Source organism: Lasiodiplodia theobromae (assembly GCF_012971845.1).
Source record: "Lasiodiplodia theobromae strain AM2As chromosome Unknown scaffold_13, whole genome shotgun sequence".
Lineage (NCBI taxonomy): Eukaryota > Fungi > Ascomycota > Dothideomycetes > Botryosphaeriales > Botryosphaeriaceae > Lasiodiplodia > Lasiodiplodia theobromae.
Window position 1 is genome coordinate 763,749 of NW_023336333.1, and position 23,866 is coordinate 787,614.

The 23,866-nt window shown below is 54.1% G+C and overlaps 8 protein-coding genes across 8 annotated transcripts; 5 read left to right on the top strand and 3 right to left on the bottom strand.

Moving 5' to 3' along the window:
• Positions 1–62: 62 nt before the first annotated feature.
• Positions 63–2,419, top strand: LTHEOB_5004 (Threonyl-tRNA synthetase; the record flags this gene model as incomplete). Its single annotated transcript, XM_035514102.1, has 2 exons — positions 63–893; positions 947–2,419. The coding sequence occupies 2 exons, from the start codon at positions 63–65 to the stop codon at positions 2,417–2,419; spliced, it is 2,304 nt and encodes a 767-aa protein (XP_035374446.1).
• Positions 2,420–3,345: 926 nt separating this feature from the next.
• Positions 3,346–7,129, top strand: LTHEOB_5005 (RNA-dependent RNA polymerase eukaryotic-type; the record flags this gene model as incomplete). Its single annotated transcript, XM_035514103.1, has 3 exons — positions 3,346–6,246; positions 6,300–6,682; positions 6,742–7,129. 3 exons carry the CDS (start codon positions 3,346–3,348, stop codon positions 7,127–7,129), a joined length of 3,672 nt encoding a protein of 1,223 aa, XP_035374447.1.
• Positions 7,130–7,490: 361 nt separating this feature from the next.
• On the bottom strand, positions 7,491–9,010 carry LTHEOB_5006 (ATP-dependent CLP protease proteolytic subunit protein; the record flags this gene model as incomplete). The annotated part of the gene is made up of 2 exons (XM_035514104.1): positions 7,491–8,572; positions 8,650–9,010. The coding sequence occupies 2 exons, from the start codon at positions 9,008–9,010 to the stop codon at positions 7,491–7,493; spliced, it is 1,443 nt and encodes a 480-aa protein (XP_035374448.1).
• A 454-nt stretch (positions 9,011–9,464) lies between these two features.
• On the bottom strand, positions 9,465–10,418 carry LTHEOB_5007 (Peptidase S14; the record flags this gene model as incomplete). Its single annotated transcript, XM_035514105.1, has 5 exons — positions 9,465–9,856; positions 9,917–10,058; positions 10,126–10,151; positions 10,204–10,222; positions 10,269–10,418. The coding sequence occupies 5 exons, from the start codon at positions 10,416–10,418 to the stop codon at positions 9,465–9,467; spliced, it is 729 nt and encodes a 242-aa protein (XP_035374449.1).
• Positions 10,419–10,606: 188 nt separating this feature from the next.
• On the top strand, positions 10,607–14,369 carry LTHEOB_5008 (DNA repair protein; the record flags this gene model as incomplete). The annotated part of the gene is made up of 6 exons (XM_035514106.1): positions 10,607–10,705; positions 10,766–12,534; positions 12,581–12,970; positions 13,017–13,673; positions 13,721–13,823; positions 13,878–14,369. The coding sequence occupies 6 exons, from the start codon at positions 10,607–10,609 to the stop codon at positions 14,367–14,369; spliced, it is 3,510 nt and encodes a 1,169-aa protein (XP_035374450.1).
• Positions 14,370–15,213: 844 nt separating this feature from the next.
• LTHEOB_5009 (Armadillo-like helical protein) lies at positions 15,214–18,145 on the top strand (the record flags this gene model as incomplete). The annotated part of the gene is made up of 3 exons (XM_035514107.1): positions 15,214–15,525; positions 15,580–17,544; positions 17,597–18,145. 3 exons carry the CDS (start codon positions 15,214–15,216, stop codon positions 18,143–18,145), a joined length of 2,826 nt encoding a protein of 941 aa, XP_035374451.1.
• Positions 18,146–19,511: 1,366 nt separating this feature from the next.
• LTHEOB_5010 (Eukaryotic translation initiation factor 1a) lies at positions 19,512–20,097 on the bottom strand (the record flags this gene model as incomplete). The annotated part of the gene is made up of 2 exons (XM_035514109.1): positions 19,512–19,879; positions 19,998–20,097. The coding sequence occupies 2 exons, from the start codon at positions 20,095–20,097 to the stop codon at positions 19,512–19,514; spliced, it is 468 nt and encodes a 155-aa protein (XP_035374452.1).
• A 486-nt stretch (positions 20,098–20,583) lies between these two features.
• Positions 20,584–23,499, top strand: LTHEOB_5011 (Cullin binding protein; the record flags this gene model as incomplete). Its single annotated transcript, XM_035514110.1, has 3 exons — positions 20,584–21,828; positions 21,883–22,431; positions 22,483–23,499. The coding sequence occupies 3 exons, from the start codon at positions 20,584–20,586 to the stop codon at positions 23,497–23,499; spliced, it is 2,811 nt and encodes a 936-aa protein (XP_035374453.1).
• Between the last annotated feature and the right edge of the window lie 367 nt (positions 23,500–23,866).

The following is a 23,866-nucleotide window of genomic DNA, read 5'->3' on the forward strand; positions in this document are numbered from 1 at the left end:
ATTTGACAGACGTGGATTCTGCCCCTCCCCCAATTGAACGCAAACCCACCGGAAACTCCACCATGGACGCTGTCAAGGACGCCGTAGAGGGCGTTAAGAACCTGGCTGTCGGCGAGAAGCAGCAGCCCAAGAAAGAGAAGCAACCGAAGAAGGATAAGAAGAAGGGCGGTGAAGATGCCGACGGCCGCCCGCTGGAACTCGCTCCCCCACCTGAGTATCTGGACCACAGGATTAAGATCTTCGAGGAACTGAAGGCCAAGTATGATGCTGATATCGCCGCCAAGCCCCGTGAGCCCATCAACATCACCCTTACCGACGGCAAGGTCATTGTTGGCGAGTCCTGGGTCACCTCCCCCGCCGAAATTGCACGTGGCATCAGCAAGTCGTTGTTTGAGCGCACTGTGATTTCCCGCGTCGACGGCGAGCTCTGGGATCTCGAGCGTCCGCTGGAGAAGAGCTGCACCCTCGAGCTCCTTGACTTCGAGCACCCCGAGGGCAAGAAGGTCTTCTGGCACTCCAGTGCCCACATTCTCGGAGAGGCCGCCGAGAGGAGATTTGGTTGCGACCTGTGCATTGGCCCGCCCGTCGAGGATGGTTTCTACTACGAGATGGCCCTTCCTGGTGGTGACGTTGTCCAGCAGACTGACTACAAGCCCCTCGAGAAGATTGCCGACAAGGCCATCAAGGAAAAGCAGAAGTTCGAGCGTCTTACCCTTACCAAGGAGGAGTTGCTTGAGATGTTCAAGACCAACAAGTACAAGCAGCACATCATTAAGGATAAGATTCCCGATGGCACCAGCACCACCGTCTATCGCTGCGGTCCTCTCATCGATCTCTGCCGTGGCCCTCACGTCCCCCACACTGGCAGGGTTAAGTTCTTCAAGATCATGAAGGTATGACATGTCGCGGCTAACATGAAGAAAAATATACTGAAGATATATGCCAGAACTCCGCCTCCTACTTCCTCGGAGATGCCAAGAACGACTCTCTTCAGCGTATCTACGGTGTCTCCTTCCCGGAGAAGAAGATGATGGAGGAGCACCTGAAGTACCTTGAGGAGGCCGCTAAGCGTGACCACCGCAAGATTGGCAAGGAGCAGGAGCTTTTCTTCTTCCACGAGTGGTCTCCGGGCTCTGCCTTCTTCCTGCCCCACGGCATGATCATCTACAACACCCTGCAGTCCTTCCTCCGTGAAGAGTACTGGAAGCGTGGCTACCAGGAGGTCCAGTCTCCGAACATGTACAATGCCGAGCTTTGGAAGCGCTCCGGCCACTGGCAGCACTACAAGGACGACATGTTCACCTTCGAGGTCGAGAAGGACCCGTGGGCGCTGAAGCCCATGAACTGCCCTGGCCACTGTTTGCTCTTCGGTCACAGGGAGCGCAGCTACAGGGAACTGCCCATGAGGATTGCCGATTTCGGTGTGCTGCACCGTAATGAGGCTTCCGGTGCGCTTACTGGCCTGACCCGTGTGCGCCGTTTCCAGCAGGATGATACCCACATTTTCTGTACCGAGGACCAGATTGAGCAGGAAATCACTGGTCTCTTTGACTTCCTTCAGACCGTTTACGGCAAGTTCGGTTTCACTTTTAAGATGAAGCTTTCCACCCGTCCCGAGGGTCACCTTGGTGAAACTGAGACCTGGGACATTGCCGAGGCCAAGCTGACGGCTGCTTTGGATAAGTTCACTGCGCAAGGTGGCGAGAAATGGGAGCTTAACCCCGGTGATGGTGCTTTCTACGGCCCCAAGATTGATATCACCATCTCGGATGCGCTCAAGCGTGATTTCCAGTGCGCTACCATCCAGCTTGATTTCCAGCTTCCCCAGCAGTTCAACCTGGAGTACATGAGTGCCGAGAAGGTCGAGAAGCCTAAGGACGCCCCTAAGGCCGAGGCCCCCAAGACCGAGGCTCCCAAGGCTGAAGCCCCCAAGGAGGGCGAGCAGAAGAAGGATGTCATGGAGGCCGCAAGGAAGCCGGTTACCCCCGGCTGTGCTCGCCCTGTCATGATTCACCGTGCCATCTACGGCAGTTTCGAGCGTTTCATCGCCATCCTTACTGAGCACTTTGCCGGCAAGTGGCCTTTCTGGCTCAGCCCTCGCCAGATCCTGATCGTCCCGGTCATGCCTGCTGTCAACGACTACGTGCATGAGCTGCAGAACATTTTCCGTGCCAAGGGCATGCACGTTGACGTCGATGTTAGCGGCAACACGATGCAGAAGAAGATTCGCACTGGTCAGCTGCAGCAGTACAACTTCATTTTCGTTGTCGGTGCCGAAGAGAAGGAGCAGCGCAAGGTCAACATCCGTAACCGTGATGACCAGGCCACGCAGCACAGAGGAGAGCTCGTCGACCTGGACGTTGCTATTGAGAAGCTGGTGGCCCTCAAGGAGAGCAGGGCTATCGTCACCGCCCTCTAGATGTTGTGGGTCTAAAATCATGTTTTGGAGAAGGAAGGTGGAGTTACGCGTTCCTTAGATAACGAAAAGATGGTAGCACAGAGAAATGTCAATTGCATGATGTAAATGATTTTACGGAGCGAATTCATCTTGACTTACGTGCTCCAACGAAAGATGTCTAATAAGGATGCTGTTCGTGATTCCATGTTATTGAGCTACCATCCCTGTGTTGATTACAGAATTGACAAATCAGGAGGAAACTATGGCAATTCGCCACTCTTCTTGTTTCCTGTTTATTTACTGTTTAATGACCTGGCAACATATATAACCCACGCTGCTACCCGACAGGTCTCCCGCAAATCGTCTCGCGCACATTCAACAAAAGCTCATGACCCGCAGTTGCCAAGTTCATTAAACGAAATGAGCCGTGAGGTCTAAAACGTGACCGATTTTCTGCCTGAACAGGGGGGGAATTCGGCCACGACTTTACCAAGGCGCATTGAACCCTAACCCTGGCTACCTAGGCAGTCGCAGCCCGGCCTTTCGCGTGTCCGCTTTCCGTCATCCCAGCACGCGTTCTACTCACCTCCATCCCGCCAACAACGCTCGCCACAACACTCTTTCCGCCCGCGCAATATCCGAGTGATTACCCGGCTTTTTCGCACATCCTGTCCTTCAACGCGTTCCTCATTTCAGATCGCGCGAGTCGCTAAGCGCCACACTTGACAAGCCTAGAAGTTCGACTTCATCTGCGGGCACCCATCTTGGCGCCTACGCAACATGCGCCTTCCCGTGTAGCCCCTCGAATGGTTCGCTTCTCGCCATAACTACTTCGGGCCCTTTGCTTCGAGTCTGCGGTCTTCTAGTATCTCAGAATCCGCCTGAGTTCTGTTCGTCGTCGTCAAGCGGAGGGTTTCCAAGGCAGCGGCCCCACTTCCGTTACCGTCATGGATATCCTCGTACGCGGGATTCCGGTTCAGACTACCGAGTCTGCATTGCGCGACTTTTTTAAGCCCGTGCTAGAGGAGTTCGCCATCATCGTCTTCAATTGCAAAAAGACCAAGAACAAACCAATCGCCATCATCACCATCGCCGATTCTGCAAAGGCGGAGCTTTTCTTGAAAAAGTACAGCCAGGTTCAGTCGCAGTCGCTCGTTGACTTTGAACCTTTACTGTTCATCAACAAGCCTCTTAAATGCAGCGCCGGCGCATACAAGCCAGATGAGATCATTCTCAAGGCGTTGCGCTATGAAGAGGAGGAACTACTGCGCAAAGCTAATCGCAAAGCCAGGAAGCTCGCGAACCCCGACAATCCACCCGACCAGCCTCTAATCGTACTAAAGCGGCCAAGGTTGCAAAGAGCTTTTGACTTCTCAAGCCTCTGGTGCGGTGTCTGGGACTACAATGGATCGCAGGCAGCATTTGCCCCTCATTTCCAAGACACGAGGCGGGGAACCATCATGTTTGGTAAACGAACTCTGGCTATGGTTTTGCGGGCAGATGGCTGGGTTCCCTCAACCTGTCGAATCGACATCCCGTACTGGAGTGTCGATACCGTCGTCACATGCTCACAGCTCAACAAAGTGACCTTCACCTTGAAGTTCGCACCGCGCGTGTATCAGCTTCAAGACGGTCTAGAGGGCTTGATGAGCGGTCTGGGCATCAGCGCTCCGAACAGCCGTCGGAATCAGAGGTTTGATCGAACTCGAGTTTCGGCCATCGATGAGTCGCACGAGTTGGTCATAGGTAGCTGCTTTGTCTACCAGATCACGCTTTCAAATCCCACCGATGTGTCAAAGCTCGACTATCTTCTTCGTAAAAGCCCGGGAATGCCTCCGGCACTCAGCCTCCCGACATCCTACACACAGGCCCACGTTACGTTCAAGCAGGACTTCGAACGTCTCAAGGATCTCATCTACGCTGAAGGCCAATTCGGTAATTTGAAATATTCTGTCAAGTTCCAGGTTGAACGGCTGGCAAGGAATGCGTATCTGCCTCCTGCAAAGGTAGTCTCTCTACTTCCGACCATCAAGCGTCTTTCAGGCCAGTATGGACACATACGAACCGCTACGGCCATTCGCATTCTCTCGCGGCAAATCCAGTACCCTGGACCTCATCTGGATCCGGAGAACTTTGACGTCAACTTCTTGGCTAGAGCATTGGCCAAGAATGCGAAGGACTTCAAGATTGAAGGGTCTATCTACGATGTAAAAACGCGGCATAATCACATTGCGCTAATTCATCGAGTTATCATAACGCCTGCTGGAACATACTTGGAAGGACCCGAACCCGAAGTAAGCAACCGCGTCCTTCGCAAGTACCCGGAACACACAGATAACTTCATACGAGTACAATTCGTGGATGAAGACGGTGACGCAATCCGTTATGAGCCGAAAACTAGTCTTTCTGAAATTTTCCACAACCGTTTCAAGTCGGTTCTTGACAGCGACATTAACATCGGAGGACACAGCTTCACTTTCCTGGGCTTCTCACACTCCTCTCTGCGTTCCCAAACCTGTTGGTTCATGTCACCTTTTGTGCAAAAGGTCAGTCTCACTGCCGCTCAGGAAGTCATCAAGGGCCTAGGAGATTTCTCAAAAATCAGATCTCCGGCAAAATGCGCAGCTCGTATTGGCCAAGCATTTTCAGATACGTCCGGCACGGTCACAGTCAATGAAAAGATTATCAAGATGGACCCAGATGTGTACAACGACAAGGGCTACATATTCAGTGATGGAGTTGGCAGAATTTCCTACAGGCTGCTAAAGAGAGTGTGGAAGGAATACCAGCAGGCCCGAGGGCAGAGACCAACTTGTCTTCAAATTCGTTTCGGAGGCGCGAAAGGCGTTGTTTCACTGGACGACAGGCTGCCGGGCGAGCTATTGGTCCTCCGACCATCCATGGTCAAGTTTCATGGAGCCGGCACATGGAATATCGAGATCTGCGGCGCAAACTTCAGGCCACTGCCGATGTATTTGAATCGTCAGTTCATCAAGATTCTCGAGGACCTCGGTGTGCCAGATCAAGTATTCCTGGATCTTCAAAGCAACATGGTCGAACAGCTGCGCAGAATCACGAAATCGCCAGTGAATGCTGCTTCTTTTCTGGAGCATGTCCGAGTTGGTCAAGGCACAAAGATGCCGTATCTGGTCAGGATGCTCGACGATCTGGGGCTGTCTTTCAATGAGGACGATTTCTTATCCCATGTTGTCGAGATCGCTGCGCTGTCACAGCTACGTGACATCAAACACCGCGCTCGAATCCTCGTCGACAGAGGCGTGACACTGTATGGGATCATGGATGAAACCGGTTACTTGGGCGAAGACGAGATTTACTGCGTAATTGAACGAATGGGAGATAACGGCAGACCTAAGCGCACTGTCATTTGCGGAGGAGAAGTCATTGTCACGCGCTCTCCAGCCATGCATCCCGGAGACGTACAGAAGGCCCTGGCAGTTGATGTACCTGCGGACTCGCCTCTCCAAGCACTTTCAAATGTTGTCGTCTTCAGTTCTCGGGGACAACGAGATCTCCCGTCCCAACTCAGCGGCGGCGATCTTGATGGCGACCTCTACAACATCATCTTCGACAAGCGTTTGATGCCTAGAATTACGTACATGCCAGCAGATTACAAGAAGATCCCGCCTCTCGACATCGGCAGACCTGTCACCAGGCAGGATATCACGGACTTTTTCGTCAAGTTCATGGAAACGGATCAGCTTGGACGTATTTCCAATATTCACATGCAGTTGGCTGATCGGAGGCCAAATGGCACTCGAGATCCAGACTGCCTCAAGTTGGCGGAGATGGCTTCGACCGCGGTGGACTTTTCCAAAACGGGCATTCCAGTAAGCGCACCACAGAGTTAACTTTGCAACATAATGACTGACACATCCTGCAGGTCGATATGTCTCAATGTCCCCGCAACGACATGATTCGCCCTGACTTTATGGCCAGTGGACCGCGTGTTATCGTTGAGAAGAGAGGTGCTGTTTTCCAAGATGATGACGATGATGATCTTCTGGATGAAGATGACGCAGTTGGTGCGCTTGATCCAGATTTCAAAACGTTCCGTTACTACGAAAGCGAGCGTATACTCGGTCAGTTGTACCGCGCTATCGACGAGAAGAAAATCTTCCAGGAGATGCAAAGGCATGCTCTGGGGACGAAGAGTCACTTGGGCGGACTGAATCTCATGGATCAAGTTTGGGCATACGTACAGCGGGAAACAGCGCTCATCCAGTGGGAGGGCTACAAGCCGCTGGCCAGAAACATCAGAGAGACGTAAGTCCTGTATTTAATTTCCAGGTCCAAGGCACCCCGGGCTGACAGATTGGCACCAGTTACGAGTCTAATCTCTTGGACATCATGTCCGACTACTCCACGCACCCGCAGTACCCGCTCTCGGAGCTCGAAGTCTTTGGTGGCAATATCATCGGCAAAAGCACCGGCGCCCAGAATCGGCGCACGAAAGAGCGCACCATGGAGATGAACGAACGTTTCGAGCGTGACGTCACATTCACCGTCGAACGCATCACTCAAGGTGATGATGGAGATCGCGACGAAGCGCTGGCTCGGTCCATCGCTTGTCTGGCCGTCGGCATAACGGAACCGCGCAAGGTCAGCAAGAGGATTGGGGAGCTGCGGAGCTGGAAGTATGTTGCGGCGGCGGTATGCTTGAGGGAGATCGAGCTGTTCAAGATTCGCTTCGATCCGTTGAATAGGATTTGAGGAGGTGGAAGTAGTAGATGGTGAAATGGGATAACTGATTGATGAGAAAATAGGCCTTCGATCTTTGCTATATCGCGGACCTCGGATTAAAGTCGATATTGAGGAGCTTGTCGAGTTCTTCGTCCTTTTCATGGCTTTGCGTGGATTGAACAAATTTGCTTCATGGTTCTAAATCTTTCAGCAAGCAGGTTAGGCGCTTCGGTCACTGTGTTCTTCAGCGTCTTGCATATATATCTTGCATACTTTCTTGCTCTTTTCCGGTTTCAGATCCATATCTTTCGCATTCATGTATTTCGCTCGATCGCTCTCTTTTTCTGGTCTTGTAGATAGTTCTGCAAAACCTAATTGCGACCAACCCCTTCTATACTGATTCAATAACGTAATCTTGCAACTGCATCAACGCATGATGTGCCCCAATCGTCGTCTCCTTCTCTCTCAGCACCACCACCGTTTCCGTCTCCCACACCGTTCCCTTGACGAGCTCTTCCAGCTTCGTCGGCCCTAGCAGCTCCACAAGATCGTACACCGGTAGCTCCTTCTCCACCATCACCTCGCCGTCTTTTCCCTCTTGCCTCCCTACGCACCTCACACTCGGATAGTCCAGCGGCGGGTAGAGTATGCTCGGCTGGAGCCTCGGCCCGCCAGCGTCCAAGATGCCGTGCGTGCGCGGCAGCACCTCCTCCTTCAGCGTCCGCCGCGTCGTCTCCCGGATCTTGACCAGCTGGTCGACCAGCCCGTCGCCGGCCTCCAGGCACTCGCGCACCCGCCGCTCCACCTCCCGCGTCACCTCGCTCGTCACGCGCCGCAGGAACAGCACCGCGCCCGCGTCCGGGATCCGCGCGAGGCAGTCCGCGAAGGACGACGGCGCAGGCTGTCGTGGTGAAGCGCTGGGGTCGCCTGGGGAGGAGGTGTCGGACATGCGCGCGAAGAGGCCGCCGCCGCGAGGCTTGCTGAAGCCGTATTCCAGCCGCCGGGCGACGAGGTCGCGCAGCAGGCGCAGCACCATCTCGTCCATGTCTTCACGCCAGACCAGCTTCTGGTGCGGCTTGTTCTGCGGCGGCGGGACGTCGTCGCCGTCGCCGTCCTGGCGGCCGAGCAGCTTCATCCGCGCCCGCGTGTTGACGGCTTGCTCCCACATGGTCCCCTTGTTGGCTGTGCGGATGTTGCGGAGGTGTGTCTGCCGGAGGGCGACGTAGGAGGACGGCGAGGTGCGGACGCTCCTGTGTGGCTTGTTCTGTTGTTGTTGTTGTGCATCTTGCGGTTCGGCGCTGTTGGATTTGGATTTCTTTTTGGGTGGGCGTTTTGCGGCGTCGGCGAGTTCGAGAGGGAGCATCCAGGGTGCGGATGTGGTGGGGTGAGGTTTTGGGTGTAGGGAGAGGTAGAAGAACGAGGGGAGGACGGTCGAGGTGCGGTCGGCGCGGATGGACGTGGAGAGGGCGTGAGCTGTGTGGAGCCGGGAAGGCTGAGGTTAGCTTTATTTTGATTTGATTCAAAGGAGAGGGGCTCGTATAGGTGCTTACCGGCTGGGTTGGCGTAGAGCTTGCGCTGGAAGGGTGTCAGGTCTTCACGGCGCGGTTCTGGCATCTTGGGCTCTGTCCAGCGCTCCCGCGCGGCGAGGGATATAGGGTCCATTATGGGTGGGAGAGGCAAGTCGCGCTTGCCGCTCGGGTGCTTTCGGTAGGTTGCATGGCCATTGTTGGTATATTTGTCGCGCTCGTTGCTGGGGTCATTGTGTGGAGAGTCCTGCGGTGCTGACGCGGATGTGTTGTCGGAGGCCTTCGTAGATGCAGCGCGCCTCAATGGACGCATAGATGGCCTTCTCAGGACATGGTGCTGAAGTTTGGTTGCTTGGAAGCGCCGCGGAATTGGTTGCGCTTGCATAGGTTGGAGGGTTGCGGAAATCTCTGGGAGGTGTTGTGAGGTCGTGCGGCGACGCCCGCTTGCATCATCGCCGCCATCACAGTTGATTGCAAAAAGAATTTAGCCTTCCCATCTGGCTCGCCTGAGAACTTAATACTATTCATAAAGTTTAAGTTTACGTCCGATTGTCATTATGCGATTGAAATGTACATTTACAGCTAGATATTAACTGTAATTGCTCAACGAGTGTGGAATCTTTCGCGGCATAGAGAGGGATTAAATGTTTTACAGCTCACATTTCCATAACGCTACCTCAGGTATGAAAGAGCACTGAACTTTCAAACATTCAAAAGCATCTCACAATCCATCCCGAGGTAACCGTCGCATAATTTCTAGACCTAGTACAGGCTGCCTCCATGCCCGAGCCATCCACTCAACTCAAGCCAACTTGTCCCGCAGCTTGCGTGCCGCCGGCTTAGTCCTCCTTCTTCTCTTCATTGTCCCGCTTATCCAGAATCTTGTCAATCAGCCCCAATTCCTTCGCTTCCTCCGCCGACATGAAGTAGTCTCGCTCCATAAGCTTCTCGATCTGCTCCAGCGTATGCGACTTTGTCAAGTGATTCTGGTAGATCTTGTTGAGCTGTGTCCGTATCCGCAGGATCTCTTTGGCGTGTATCGCGATGTCCGAGGCTTGTCCAAAGTAGCCGCCACTGGGCTGGTGGATCATGATCGAGCTGTGGGGTAGACAGAAGCGGTGGCCCGGAGCTCCGCCGCAGAGAAGCAGTGAACCCATACTTGCTGCCTGGCCGACGCAGATGGTGGTGACGGGAGATCGGATGTAGGTCATCGTATCGTAGATAGCCAACCCTACTTGTCATAAGTATTCTCCTGCTTTATAGCATGGTCGCTGCCAAAACCATTCCATACCTGCTGTGACAGAGCCACCGGGCGAATTGATGTAGAGGTTGATGGGCTTCTCGGGGTTATCGGCCTCAAGGAAGAGGAGCTGCGCGACGATTGATGCAGATGCTATCTCGTTCACTTCGCCATTGAGGCAGACGATGCGCTCCTATTGTGGCAATCAGCATTAAGCTCTTACGATCGATGCAGGGACCATGCAGGGACCTAGAACTTACCTTAAGAAGACGGGAGAAAATGTCGTCTTCCAAACATCAGTCCAAGCTCTTTCCCGCCTCATGAATTTCTTGACTCACAGGTGTGCCATCCGCCGCCCTACTCAGTCAGCTTCCATCCACATACTCTGAAGCCGAACACATACGACCGTCTCCGTCACGAAGGGTGTCGGCGTCCATCCTCGAGGTGAACCTGACTGCACATCACGCGGCAGCCCTGAGAAAGCGCGCAGGCCAATTCGGGTCGATTGTTGAAGTGCCGGCGACCGTAGCGCCCGGGGGAGTAATAACGACATTGTTGGACGAGCGGAGGTGAGTGATGACGAGGCCGGAGGAGCTCTAAGCTAGAAGGCGTGGGGTGGAGCCGACGCGAGTTCTTGGCGCAGATCACGGCGTCGCGTCACCCACTGCCGACGCGTCTTCCTCTCCACAACTGCATCCGCTTCCGTTTACAGGACGACTGCTCCACGCCTCTGCGGCCAACATGGCGCCTCTACCCGAAAAGCGCCACAGAGCGCCGACTGACCTTGAGAGTGACGACTACGACTCGAGTGATGCAGGTCCCAGAAATCGCCGCGACTCTGTAAGTTGGCATTGAGCCTGACGCGATCTCGCACTTTGCAATGGCCTAATAGTCTCGCAGAGAAAGCGACAGCGATTGTCAGGCATATCTGACGATGCCGACCTCGCGTTTTCAGATATTCAGCAGCATGATGTGGATACGCTGCTCGATGGCAACGGCGATACTTCCTTCCTTGACGAATCAATGATCGATGGAGAAACGGGTGAATTCGACGTCGAGGATCTTCTCGGTAACGAAGCAGCCCGTCTTTCTGGACTGAAACGCATTATCGAAAAGCGGTTCAAGCGTAGGACGGATAATATGCCCGCGGAGAATGCGATCATTGAGCAGGTCACATGTATCAACTTCATGTGCCACTCAAACCTCACTGTCCCTCTCGGTCCCCTGATCAACTTCATCATCGGCCACAATGGAAGCGGCAAGAGTGCAGTCATGACTGCCCTGACCCTCTGTCTTGGTGGTAAGGCCACATCGACGAACCGTGGCCAAAGTCTCAAAAGCTTCATCAAGGAAGGAGAAGAGAAGGGCCTACTAGCTGTAAAGATCAAGAACCATGGCTCATCTGCCTTCAAGCCCGAGTTGTACGGTGAATCCATCATCGTCGAGCGCCATTTCAACAAGAATGGTGGGAGCAGTTACCAGATCAAGAACGTCAATAAGAAGGTTGTTTCTACCAAGAAATCCGACCTCGAGGATATCATCGATGCATTTCAGCTGCAAATGGACAATCCCATGAATGTGCTTTCGCAGGACATGGCCCGTCAGTTTCTAAACAACTCAACACCTCTTGATAAGTACAAGTTTTTCATCGAAGGTACCCAGATCGCTTCCTTGGACCGAGACTACCGCATTCTGGAAGAATACCTGAATGAGATTGAAGCAAAACACGCGATCAAGCAGCAGGATGTAGAAGTCCTCAAAAGGAGAGAGCAAGAAGCGAAAGAGAGGATGCGTGCGGCCGGCAAACAAAATCAGATGCGCGCGAAAGCGGCACTCTTGCAACGACAGTACGCTTGGAAACAAGTTGAAGACGAAGAGGAGAAGGTGGAAGGGGCAGATGGACACATCGCTGATGCTCAAGCGGAAATCGATCAGAAAACCGAGCAGGTTGAGCAAGCGTCGAACAAATTCGACCAAGCCGAACGAGATCTCGAAGAAGCTCAACGAAAAGTGCAGGAGTACGACGAAGAGAAAATACCGATTCAAGAAAGGCTTGAAGAAGCGAAGACGGTGTTCAGCAAAGGGAAGGACGATCTGCAGGAGGTTCTCGCACAACAGCGACAAATCAAATCCCTGATTCAGGGCAACAAAGCGATCATTACGAAGATTGAAAATGACATTCAAGAAGAACGGCAACGCCAAGAAGATGCAAACGGCGGAGAGCATGGTCGAAGACGCCAGGAAATCGATGAAGCCAAAGCCGTGTCCCAAGAGAAAGCGGCAGCAGCTGAAGAACTACGGAGAGCGATTCCAGACATGGACCGTGCCCGATCGGCAGCGCAGGATCGTCTGAACGAATACAAGGACACAATCCAGCAGAAGCGGAACGACGTTCAACAACAAGAGCAACATATCAACCAGATCAGAAGGAACCAGGGAAGTTGGATGGCGGGATTTGACAACAACCTTCCAGCTCTTCTACGTGCTATAGACAACGAGAGCAGATTTCGCAACAAGCCCGTTGGCCCTATGGGCCGTCACATACGTCTTCTGAAGCCGGAATGGTCCAACATCTTGGAGAAGACTGCTGGAGTGCAACTCAATGCCTTTGTTGTTACTAGCAAGCATGACGAAGGTATTCTGCGGGAGCTCATGAACCGAGTCAACTAGTGAGTCGATCCTTCAACTTGTCAGTATGGGTTCTAATAGATGCAGTCCTCGCGAATCCGGCAATGTCACGCCAATCCTCATTGGTGATCCTAGACCACTCGATACTTCACGAAATGAACCTGAGCCTCATCTACTGACATGGATGCGAGCTTTGAAGTTCGACAATGAACTTGTTCGCAACCAACTGATCATCAATAACATGATCGAACAGACTGTCCTCATTGAAGATTTCGATGAGGCGTACAGTTTCGCTCTGGGCTCTGGAGGAAACCAACCACGTCCCAAGAATGTCAAGCAGGTTTTCACCATCTCTAAAAACAAGCGGAACGGTGTTAGGTTTGGCTGGGCTTCTTCAGGCGCTGGCATCCAGTCCCCTATCCAGCCCTTGAAGAACAAATTACCACGAATGCAGACGGAAATTGAATCTCGCCTTAAGTAAGTATTTCACAACCCAAAGTATAGACTTCTCTGACAGCAGCAGTGTGGCTACCGAGGAGCTTCGTCGCTACAAGCTTGACTGCCAGCAGGCTGAGAATGAATGGCGTGAGCGAGAAACAGCTTTGACCCGTGCAAACCAAGCCCTCACGAGACATAACCGAGACTTCAAGGAAGCAAGAATTGCAGCACAGAGAGCGGAGGAGGAATGGGAGCGAATGCACGATGCTCTTGAGCAGGAAACCCCACAAGCCGGTAGACTTGAAGAACTTGAGCGTCAGCTGGAGGAAGCCAAGGCTACCAAGGAAACAAATATGGAAATGGCCCGGGACGCTGCCTCCGCTCGTGAGAGGATCGATGCGGCACAGCGTGAGAGGAGAGATCAGCAATCTGAAATCGAGCGGGAGCTTTCCGAGGTCAACGCAAAATTCAGCAAAGCTCAGATTCGGGTCAACAGGATCCAAACGAATCGAGATAACGCCCTGCACGAGAAGAACGAGGCGTGCGAGTCTCTGGAGGTTGCTCGTGAGCAGATGAATTCTTACCAACGGCAGCGCGAGGCATTGTTACAAGACATTGCTGCCATGGCAGTGGAGGCTGAGAAAGTTGGCGAAAGGCCGCACATTCCGCCGGGAGAAACCGTTGATAGCCTGGGAAGGAAATACGAAAGGCTACAGAACGAGATCCAAACCCAGAACCAGAGGTAAGTCCCGTAAATCCATCCTTTAGGAAATTACTAAAGTATGATAGACTCGGGGGGTCAGAAGAAGAACTGAGAGAGAAATACTTTGAAGCTGTTGCGGCACACAAGATCGCCAAGAAAGATGTACATGACATGGAAGGCGCGCAACGGGTAAGTTTCCCTGTGTTAAAAGCGCCGATATTAAACACTAACCATGAGTTGTAGGTCTTGAAGAGCACTCTGGCGAATCGCAAGGCTCGACTGGTCATCTTCAAACGAACGATAGCCGACCGCTCGAGAATCACCTTCACATATCTCCTTGCCGCTCGAAAGTTCCGAGGCGATCTGCGGATCGATCATAAAGCCAAGGAGCTCGACCTCGCTGTCGAACCTGACATTACAAAGGTTGGCGCTGAGGGACGCCAGACGAGGACGCTGTCCGGTGGAGAAAAATCATTCTCCACCGTGTGCCTTCTTTTGTCACTCTGGGATGCAATGGGAGCGCCTACACGTTGCTTGGACGAGTTCGACGTGTTCATGGACAGCGTCAACCGCGAGATCTCCATGAAGATGATCATAGATGCTTGCCGCAGTTCTGCCATGCGCCAGTTCATATTCATCACTCCGCAGGCAATGGGCAACGTGTCGCTAGGCCCGGACGTCAAGATCATCAAGATGAGCGACCCAGAACGTCACCAAACAACATTACAGTTCTGAAAAGGTAAAAGAAATCTCTGACTATATGGGAAAGGATTCAATTGGGAGGCGTTCACGGACAATGATACCTAGCTAGCGTGGAGGTTCAAGGCGTCCATGGGGCGGCTGCGTTTGACTATTTTGGGCCAAAGCAAGGGTGAAGCTCTGCAAAGGATGATTCGTGCTGAAGCTATGGATGGGAGCAACGGTTAGCGTGCATGATTTTCAAGCAAGCAATACCCAGTGAAAGATGAGTTACCTGCATGTTGTGTGCAGCTCCATTACCGTGACAAACATTGATGCGTGCAGCCGGAGACTAATCAAATGCATCTGAAAGAACGGGAGCGATTGCGAGGCTGTTCCGCCATAATACGAGCCGGGCTATGTTTTTGTTTGTACTATCGCACGTTTACGTCGCTATCAACGACGTCAACCTGTCCTTCTGTCAGATTTGCTTCTGACAGCACCATTCGCCAACTGCAGCTGCAAAGCGGCGATTATGCTTATTTGACAAGCACCCAGGGCCAACAAATCTGGCGTCGCAAGCAGGCGCGACGTGAGAGGGTGGTAAGGCTAGCTGCGGCTGGGGGTCTGAACTTAGTGCGTGCGCGGCCCCAGCCAACCGCGTTTGCAGCCTAACTCCGCATCCCCAGCGACGACGCTCCAGCCTCACACAGCACACAGACCCTCCCACGCCCGCTCACTGTCCTCACCGCGCAACGGACGCCGTGCGACGTGATCGCGCGCCCCCAACCCGGCTCCTGCGCTCTCATCCCACGCACATGCGCCACGCCCATGCGTGAGCCCTCCTCGCCCGCCGAGCACACGCCTACGCGGAGCCCCGACGCTTGAAACGAAGCCCGCCATGGACTCCTCGTCCCCGCCCAGTCCAACCATGTCTGAGGGTACCCTCACGCCCATCACCCAGGACGACTCTGTCGCGAGCCGGCCCGCGCTCTCGTCTGCGAAACTCTCTGCCTCCGCGCTCGATCACGCATCCGCGCCTGGCGGTCAAGCAAGCGCCGAGCCCATGGCTGCCGACGCGCAACGTCCGAAGGAAGCCCTCACCAAGCTTCTGAACGGCAAGGAAAAGGAATGGACCGCCATCGCCGAGAAGAAAGGCCCCATCCAGCTGCTAGACCTGCCCGTTGACATCCTCAAGGCTATCATCGACCATGTGAGAGTGCATCCCTGTGTCGCTGCCATGATGAGCGCTGCTAACCGGCCATAGCTCCCGCACACCAACGACCTGACCTCGCTCGCACTGTGCCATTCAGCCTTGCACGCAATCACCATACCCCACATCTACGCGCGCTTTGACATCGTATGGCCTGACAACACTGTCAACGCCGAGCAGCGCTCCGGCGTCGATGCTCTGACGTATGGCCTCGCAACTCTGGTCATGGGCAACGAGCTCTTCGGCGAATCTCCAGCCCAGCTCAAGTACGCCGAAGAACGCAGGGCCGAACGGTTGCGCCTCTCCCCGAAAAGAAGTCAACCCGACGAGCCTTTCCCAATTCCTCGCCGCCGACATGGAAACCACTTCGCGGAATACACAAAGAAGTTCTCACTCGGAAACGGACCGCCAGAATGGGTTCAAGAGTATCTTATCACGAAAGAGAGCGGCAAGATGCTCGGAACCCTTGTTGCAACCGCAGTCGCACGCATGCGCAATCTCGAGACCTTTGTCTGGGACATGCCTACCGGTGTGCTGAGAGATGTTTGGCTCGCCTTATCGTCCTTAGCTACCCGCGACGATGGACACGACTGTAGGCTAGAACGCTTGTGGATCCGATGGCATGACAACTCCGCCGCCGACCTTTCCGCGCCCATTGTGCCTCCTCCAATGCCTGTTGGTCACATCCCGCCTCCGCCTCCGCACGCCCATCACGTCAGCGGAGTGGCAGCAGCTCCGGCGCCTATGGTGGTACCAGTCATGCAATCTTCCGCAGGAATGTCGGCCATTGACCGGGTTGAGCATCCAACGTTCTCCGTCATTCCAGCGCTGAAGAGCCTCAGCGTTCTTGATATCGATGAGCTCCCTTACCTCGACGAAATGGCCATCTTGATTGGAAGGTCACAAAAGAAGCTGAGAGAGCTGCGGGTTGGGATCGCGAAGCATGCGCATGATCAAGAAAGAGATTGGGTGACGGCTTGGGAAGGCGACGGCGTTCAGCAGGTGGATCACAGCACGCTTTGGACTGCAGCAAGTAAGATTGGCGACAAGAGGCTTGGGGGCGTTCTTGGAATCCTCGTGGGACGGGTGTACAACATGCGACGAAATTCCGCACACGCAGAACAAGCCGAAGCAAGCAGCAGTGCAGACAACGCTCTTGCAAGCGGTGCGCTGCCCGCAAAGAGTGAGATCAACTTGGCAGAACAAGCCGCAGCGTCAGAACGCGAGCAAGACCTCAGCCCTGTCAGTGAAGATGGGCCACCCAGCGTTTTCGGAACCCCGCCTGCGACTTCACCGATATCAAATACCAATCAAACATCACCTACTCATACGAATAGTGCTTCATCGGCCTCGAGCGAACCTCGGAGACCTCTCAGGAGTCGGCCTAATGCTGACCTTGAACGCCAAGAACGAAAGAAGAATGCGGGTCCTTTGCTCAATACCAAGCTTCAGCTTGAGACTCTTGAGCTAGAGCGTGTACCCCTCTCCGTTTCAGTGCTTCTGCAAGCATTTGATTGGCCCCGACTTACGACATTGACTCTCCTCAACTGCAACCACCACGAACAACTCTGGAAGGCATTACGCCGGCAATTCACACCTCGTAGTCCGCCTCCAGCTTACAATTCCGGATCTCCCTCCAAGAACCATGCGAACCACAGCCGCTTGGAGTATCATTTGAACTTGAAAAAGATCCACACAAACACTGTCTCCCCGTCTCTCATCGCTTTCCTCAAGGAAACCCTGGCACCGAACAGCCTCGAAGTCCTTTTCCTGCAGGAAGATCGTACCTTTCATTCCACCGTACCCATTGATTCCATCTTCCGTGGTCCCCTCAAGCGGCATCGCGCAAGCCTTAAGAAACTCATGATCGACAGCAGCGAAAAGGGCTCTCTAGATCATGTGCCTGGCAACACGAGATGGAAGCGTTGGATGTTAAATCGTGAGATTATCACTTTCATGACTAGTGGTCGCATGCCCAATCTCCGTGAACTTGCGTTCACAATCGACTACCATGACTGGGTAAGTTTCGTGAGATCCAAGGTATTTTGCCTGATAGCTTACTGCGCGACAGCACTACTTTCTCCAACGCCTGCCCAACATCCCGACTGTACGCTCGCTGTACATTCCTCACATTGCAGAGCATGCACATGGCAATAATATAGACCCTCGCGAACTGGCGCTGCAAATCGTCGATATCATCACCTTGCGGCCAGAGATCGAAATTTGCTACATGGGTATCGCGAACAAGTGCTTTGAAGTACTTGAGAACAAGGTCTCACACGGTCACATGGGTGGATCTCATCCTTACGATCCGACGGCATCCAACCCCTCTGCAGCAGCAACAATTCCTGGCGTCGTAGATCCTATGGGATTCACGGACGACGAAGAGGAAGATGAAGAAGATGACGTCCATGATGACGATGATCCAGGTGCTGTTGCAGACGAAGACAGTGAGGAGGAGGACGAAGATGAGGATGATGATGATTTTGATGACGATGACGACGATGACTCGTTCATACACAGCGAAGATGGCGCTGGAGGTCCTCGCCTGAGACTCCGGGAGATCTTGTTCTACGATGACAAGGTGGCGATTTTCAAGGCTAGGCATGGAAAACTTTGACCCACAAATACCCCCTGTCTTCATCTCTTGCAGCAGCAGCTTACATACCATCAGTCAGTTTCTTGAGGCTCCTTTTTGATCGGCTGCTTATTTTTTCTTTCTTCTGCATTTGGGCTTCAATCGGTTCGCAAAAAGACGAGGAAACGGAATGGTTATATACTCTGGTACGCGTGGATTTGAATGCTTCTTCGCCTGTTTGTCCATATTCCCACTTTCGGTTCTGGGAACAAACGCTCCTAGCCATGGAGATGGACTACTGCTACTAATTTCTCTTCTAACCGCTCTGATCACACTGGGATCATTCTCCCAGCTTTTATCACTTTGCGAGATACGTTGCAGATGAGCTATCAGCTGCTTTTGACCAAATGGAAAGGGCAAGGGTTCGCACAGACTCTTGATCACTACTCTAGTTTGATCGCTTTCTTATTCTTCTCCTCCTTTTTGGTCTTTTATCCTTTTCAGAGGCGTCAGATAAGGTGTTCGACAGGACAAATCAACGAACGAGTGCATTTGGGTTACGAGATAAACGGAACGAATGGCAATTGAGTACATTAACTAGGCATGGGACGTGAAGAATGGTTGCACTCGTTAGCAATAGCGAATAATTATACGTTTTGTAGTTTGGTTGGGGATTACGTGCAGCTTGATGGGGATTCTATATGGTGAAGGCACACGGGTGAAAGTCATTCACTGGTTGAATCGTGACAGGTAGGTAACGAATCATCATTGTGCACGTATGGCGCATGTATGTAGAGCTAAATATTGAACAAATCCAGTTCAGCATGGACTCGGAGTTGAATCACTCGTGTCTGTATTGATATCTGTCTAATCTATCATAAAGGAAAAACGTGCATTCATGTGGTCGTGACTAATGACATTTCTCCCAATCCCTTCATAAACATACCAGAAGTGGAAGACCTAGAAAAGACGAAGCGGAGGACGGGAAGAACCTCGACCGAACCATAGAGCGCCGAAAACTTGCAGCAATCGTCCGCGGGTATTGTGAATATGTTCTCGGACCAATCTTTACGCAAGATGAAAAGATGTATCCGCTAGGACACCATTAGTCGGACTTGCGGGAAAGTTCTCGATGTCTGGGCCTCGATGAAATAATTTGTCGAAGAGAGACGTCGGCTTGTCTCTTGAAAGAGAAGGTAACGTCCGTGGGCAGCTCAAGTCTTGCTCGTTTCCTTCCCCCATACTCAATAAAGCCGATAACCAATTGTGTGCAACATCGGCTCAGCCAGATAACATGCGAACCAAAACCCGGCAGGACCAGTCTTTCATAGGTCTCCGACATCGCGGGAATGGCGACGCCTAAGCGACACTTCCCCGCATGTCGCCTCTGATTCCTTCTTTCACTCGTTTAGATGTCATCGATATCGGCCTCCTTCAAGTTGGCACCTTCGTCGTCGCTACTGCGATCCTCGTCGAACTCGAAGCCGATGCCGCCCTCGTCACCCTCGCCGCCGTAGGTGTCGGTCTCGTTAATCTTGGCCGTCTCGGGCAGCTCGCCGTAGGCCTTGAGCGAGCGGGCCTCGTCGGCGTTGTACTTGAGGATGACATCGCCCTTCTCGTCCTGGTAGTCGCGCAGCGACAGCAGGATGATGTCGCCCTGGTTGATCCACACCTTCTTGCGCATCTTGCCGCGGATGTGCGCCAGCCGCTTCTCGCCGTCGAAGCATTGCGCCTCCAGGCGACCGTTGCCGAGCATCTTGATGACTTGCGCGTATTCTGTGGGAGCATGGGTTAGTGACTTGTTGCGCGCTTTTTTTTTTTTTTTTGGTGGGTGGTTTCGGGCGTGAGTGAATGGTCGGGCATGACGCCGCGGGTGGCGACTATCAAGACATACCTTGACCCTCTTCCTTGAAGATCAATTCGCGCTTGAGGTTGTCGTTCTCGTTCTTTCCCCTTCTGCGGTTCTTACCGCCCTTTCCCTTGTTCTTAGGCATGGCTACGTATGCGGCGCTGCTTTGAGCCAACAAGTGTGTGGTGGAGAGTGAGTGCACAAGGTTCTTGCGCAGTGGGGCTAAAAGCGGCGGCGCAAGGTCGGGGCGGGGGAGGAGTCGGAGCGCGACGACCTGGGTAGCGAACGACGTAGGTGTGGAGGGAAAGCGAGAGCGGTGTGGGCTGGCTCGATATATAGCCGCTGGCTAGGCTGGCTTTGCAGACAAAAGTCATCATGACTGGACAAAAGCCCTGGTCTAGTTTGTGGCGCGATAATCGCCGGGTGGCGGGGCAGTTTTTTGTCGGGTTGTGCAAGAGGGCGGCGGACGCCCCGTGACAGCGCGTGGTTGGCCAAAACGTCCGCTCGCCGATCCGACGCGAGGCCAGAGCTCCTCCGGCAACAACAATTATACCATAATTTGTATACAAACAACGGCGAAGCTCTCCACACGCGAAAGCGCCTCCATGCGACCAGCGCCACCGCATTCGCCATGGCTGCCGCCCTGCAGAACCAGCGCAACCTGATCTTCGCCTCCGTCTTCCCTTTCGCCGCCCAGTCCCACGGCTCCTACCATTCCTCCTCCGCGCATCCAACTCCGCTCTCCGCCGCCGTCACCTCGCACGACAACACCTTTTCCACGCCGAGCCACCATCATCACCACCCTACACGCGGCCACCACACCCATCACCACCATGACCGCGGCACCTCCCACAACAACCCCAAGCTCGTCCAGCGGAACGTCGCCTGGAATACAGCAACCCGCTTCCTGAAGCTGCCCGAATGGCACCCACCCACCGGCACCGGCACCGGCAACGCCAGCAGCACCGGCGGCCCCCGCCCGCGCAAGCACCACCGGCTCAACGCCGATGTCGAAGAAGCTTTGCGCTACCTCCTCATCGGCGACGGCCGGCCGGACAGCGAGTACGACGTCAGCCCCAGCAGCGGCGGGCTCTTCCCAGACCTGCTGGAGTGGTACACGAACGAGGCGCGCGAGCACTTCGTCGGCTGCGTACGGCCCGCCGTGCTGGCGGCGTGGCAGCTGCCCGTCGCGACGGCCGCCGCCTGGGACGTGCTGGACGCCACGGTCGCGACGCTGCGCGCGGCCCAGGCCTTTTACTTCGCGCACCTGGACGAGTGCATGCTGCCCGTCGTGCGCGAGGCGGCGGGCGACGTCGGCGCGGAGAAGGTTGCCAGGAAGTTTAGGAGGGATTTGCATGCCATCGTTATGCACGCGCTGCCGCAGCAGCGGTTCGCGAAGACGCTGGCATGGGTGCTGTTTGATGCGGGCTGCAGGCTGTTTGGGCTGGAAAAGGAAGATCAGTGGTACAGGGGTGGAGAGGAGATCGAGGAGGGCCAGATCGTCAGGGAGCGGGTTGCTGGGTTGTTGAGGGAGTTGAGGGATGTGGGGTTAGGCGGTGATCAGGCGCAGAGGGCGGCTGCGCAGGCGATGGATAGCTTGATGGATGCTTTCATCGGGAGTCATCATATGAAGGTGGACTGGTACGGGAGGAAACCTATGACCCGGGTCCTGCGGGAGTGGATCAAGGACGGGTACAGTCCTTTTATCAGGGAGATCTTGTCATGCTTGACGGGTGATGAAGAGATGTTCGAGGCTAATGAAGTTCAACAATGGACAAATATGGCAATTGGGAGATTAGGAAGAGCAAGAGTGGAGAACCTCTTCGACTACATTGTCAATTGGGATCGGTCACTGGGCGCCATTCTGGACTTGAAGGTAAATCTACGCCCGTTGCGACCGTTTCGGTTCGTATCCAGCTGACAGGCGCAGGAATACATTACATCTCCAGCAGCAAGAAATCACCTCACAAACAGCTTCTTACAGCAGGTCGTCCGCCGACTTTTGCATGCCGGAGCTACAACAACACACATTCTTGACACTTACATTTACGTCATCCGTGCCTTTATCGAGCTGGATCCGAAAGGCATCTTACTCGAGAAGGTGGCCAGGCCTATCCGTCGTTACTTGAGGGACCGCGAGGATACGGCTCGCATCATCGTTTCCAGTTTATTGGCAGACGTGGAAGACGAATCTGGCGCTCGCATCGACCTGAGTCCGGACATCAGTGCCGAGATTGCGGAAGAAATGCTTAACCCCGTCGCTTCAAATGTTCAAGATGAAGACCAAGAGCTGAACTGGGCAGACATGAATTGGATGCCGGATCCGGTTGATGCCTCACCAGAGTACAAGAAAGCAAAGTCCGAAAATGTCCTCGCATACCTGCTGAGCTTGTATGATCGAGAGGATTTTATTAATGAGCTGAAGAACATCCTTGGAGAGCATCTCCTTAAAAACGAGGACTCGGACTTTGAGAAGGAGGTAAGTGACTTCAACCTTGTCATATGATGCATCTGCTGACTTGTCTTCTAGATCCGTCTTCTGGAGCTCTTCAAGCTGCGTCTTGGCGACAGCAATCTCCAAGCCTGCGAAGTCATGCTTAAGGACGTGCTGGAGTCCAAACGTATGAACAAGCAAATCCACCAAAGTCTAGAAAAGCACTCAAATGTGTACCACAATATCCCCATCGAACTCAACTCCCAGATCCTCTCCTCTTTCTTCTGGCCCTCGTTACGCGAGGACGAATTCCGTCTCCCCGAACCAATCCAACAGCTCATGAAAGAATACGACGCTGGCTTCGAAGGCATCAAAGACATGCGCAAACTTCACTGGCTCCCCGCTCTCGGCCGCGTCACCGTCGCCCTCGATTTCGACGACCGGTCACTCGAGCTCGAAGTCCTCCCCTGGCAAGCCGCAGTCATCTACGCTTTCCAGGACGACGACGACAACAACAACCCCGACGACGAAGACGATGACCTACCATTGACCGAGGAAGAAGAGCGCGAGCGCCAGCGCCGCGCGCGCCTCCGCGCCGTCGGCGCCTCGGACGTCGCGCCCACGCCCGAGAAGCCCAAGAAGAAGAAGCCGCCCGTCACCAAGACGGTCGAGCAGCTGGAGACGGCGCTCGAGATGGACGAGGCGCTGCTGCGCTCGGCGCTGACGTTCTGGGTCGGCCACCGCGTCCTCATCGAGCAGGCGTCCGGCGACGCCTTCGCCGTCATCGACTCGCTGGCCGAGCTCGACGCAGACAAAGAGGCCGCCATGGCCGCCGAGGAGGCGCGCGAGCGCGCGGAAGAAGAGGCGGCTGGTGCGGCGGTCAAGAGTGCGGACGATGTGCTCGTCGAGAATATGCAGATGTACAGGCAGTTCGTCATCGGTATGCTGACGGCGAACGGGCGTATGGGCGCGGATAGGGTGTGCGGTATGCTGAAGGTGGCGCTGATGGGGGGCTTTCCGTTTGGGGTTGAGGAGGTGGGTGTGCTGCTGGGGCGGATGGTGGAGGAGGGCGTGTTGGTGCAGGCGGGCGATGGGTTTGCGGTCAAGAAGTAGTATGCTCACTCTTGGAGTTGGGGCGGGATCGTTATGGTAGACATTGCTGGGCGTTTTAGGCATGGGAACTGGGCAAACGAACAATTAATTGGACCATTGTCCCAGCCCAGTCCAGCCGGTTGTCTTGATTGGGCCAGCCCAAGATCATCGACCAGGATGCTGCTCCCCGCCTAAGCCATAAATTCGGGGTTGACCAATCATCTAATCCTGCGGCTTGGAATCGACGGGACACCGCCAGGTGGTGGGGGCTCCACTTGTACTGGGAAAATTGTCCCATCACTTGTTCGTTTTCCCAGTTCCCATGCTTTACAACGCCGCACTGCAGTTACCTCCCACATTTTCCGTCATATTAATCTGGCCCCCTCCA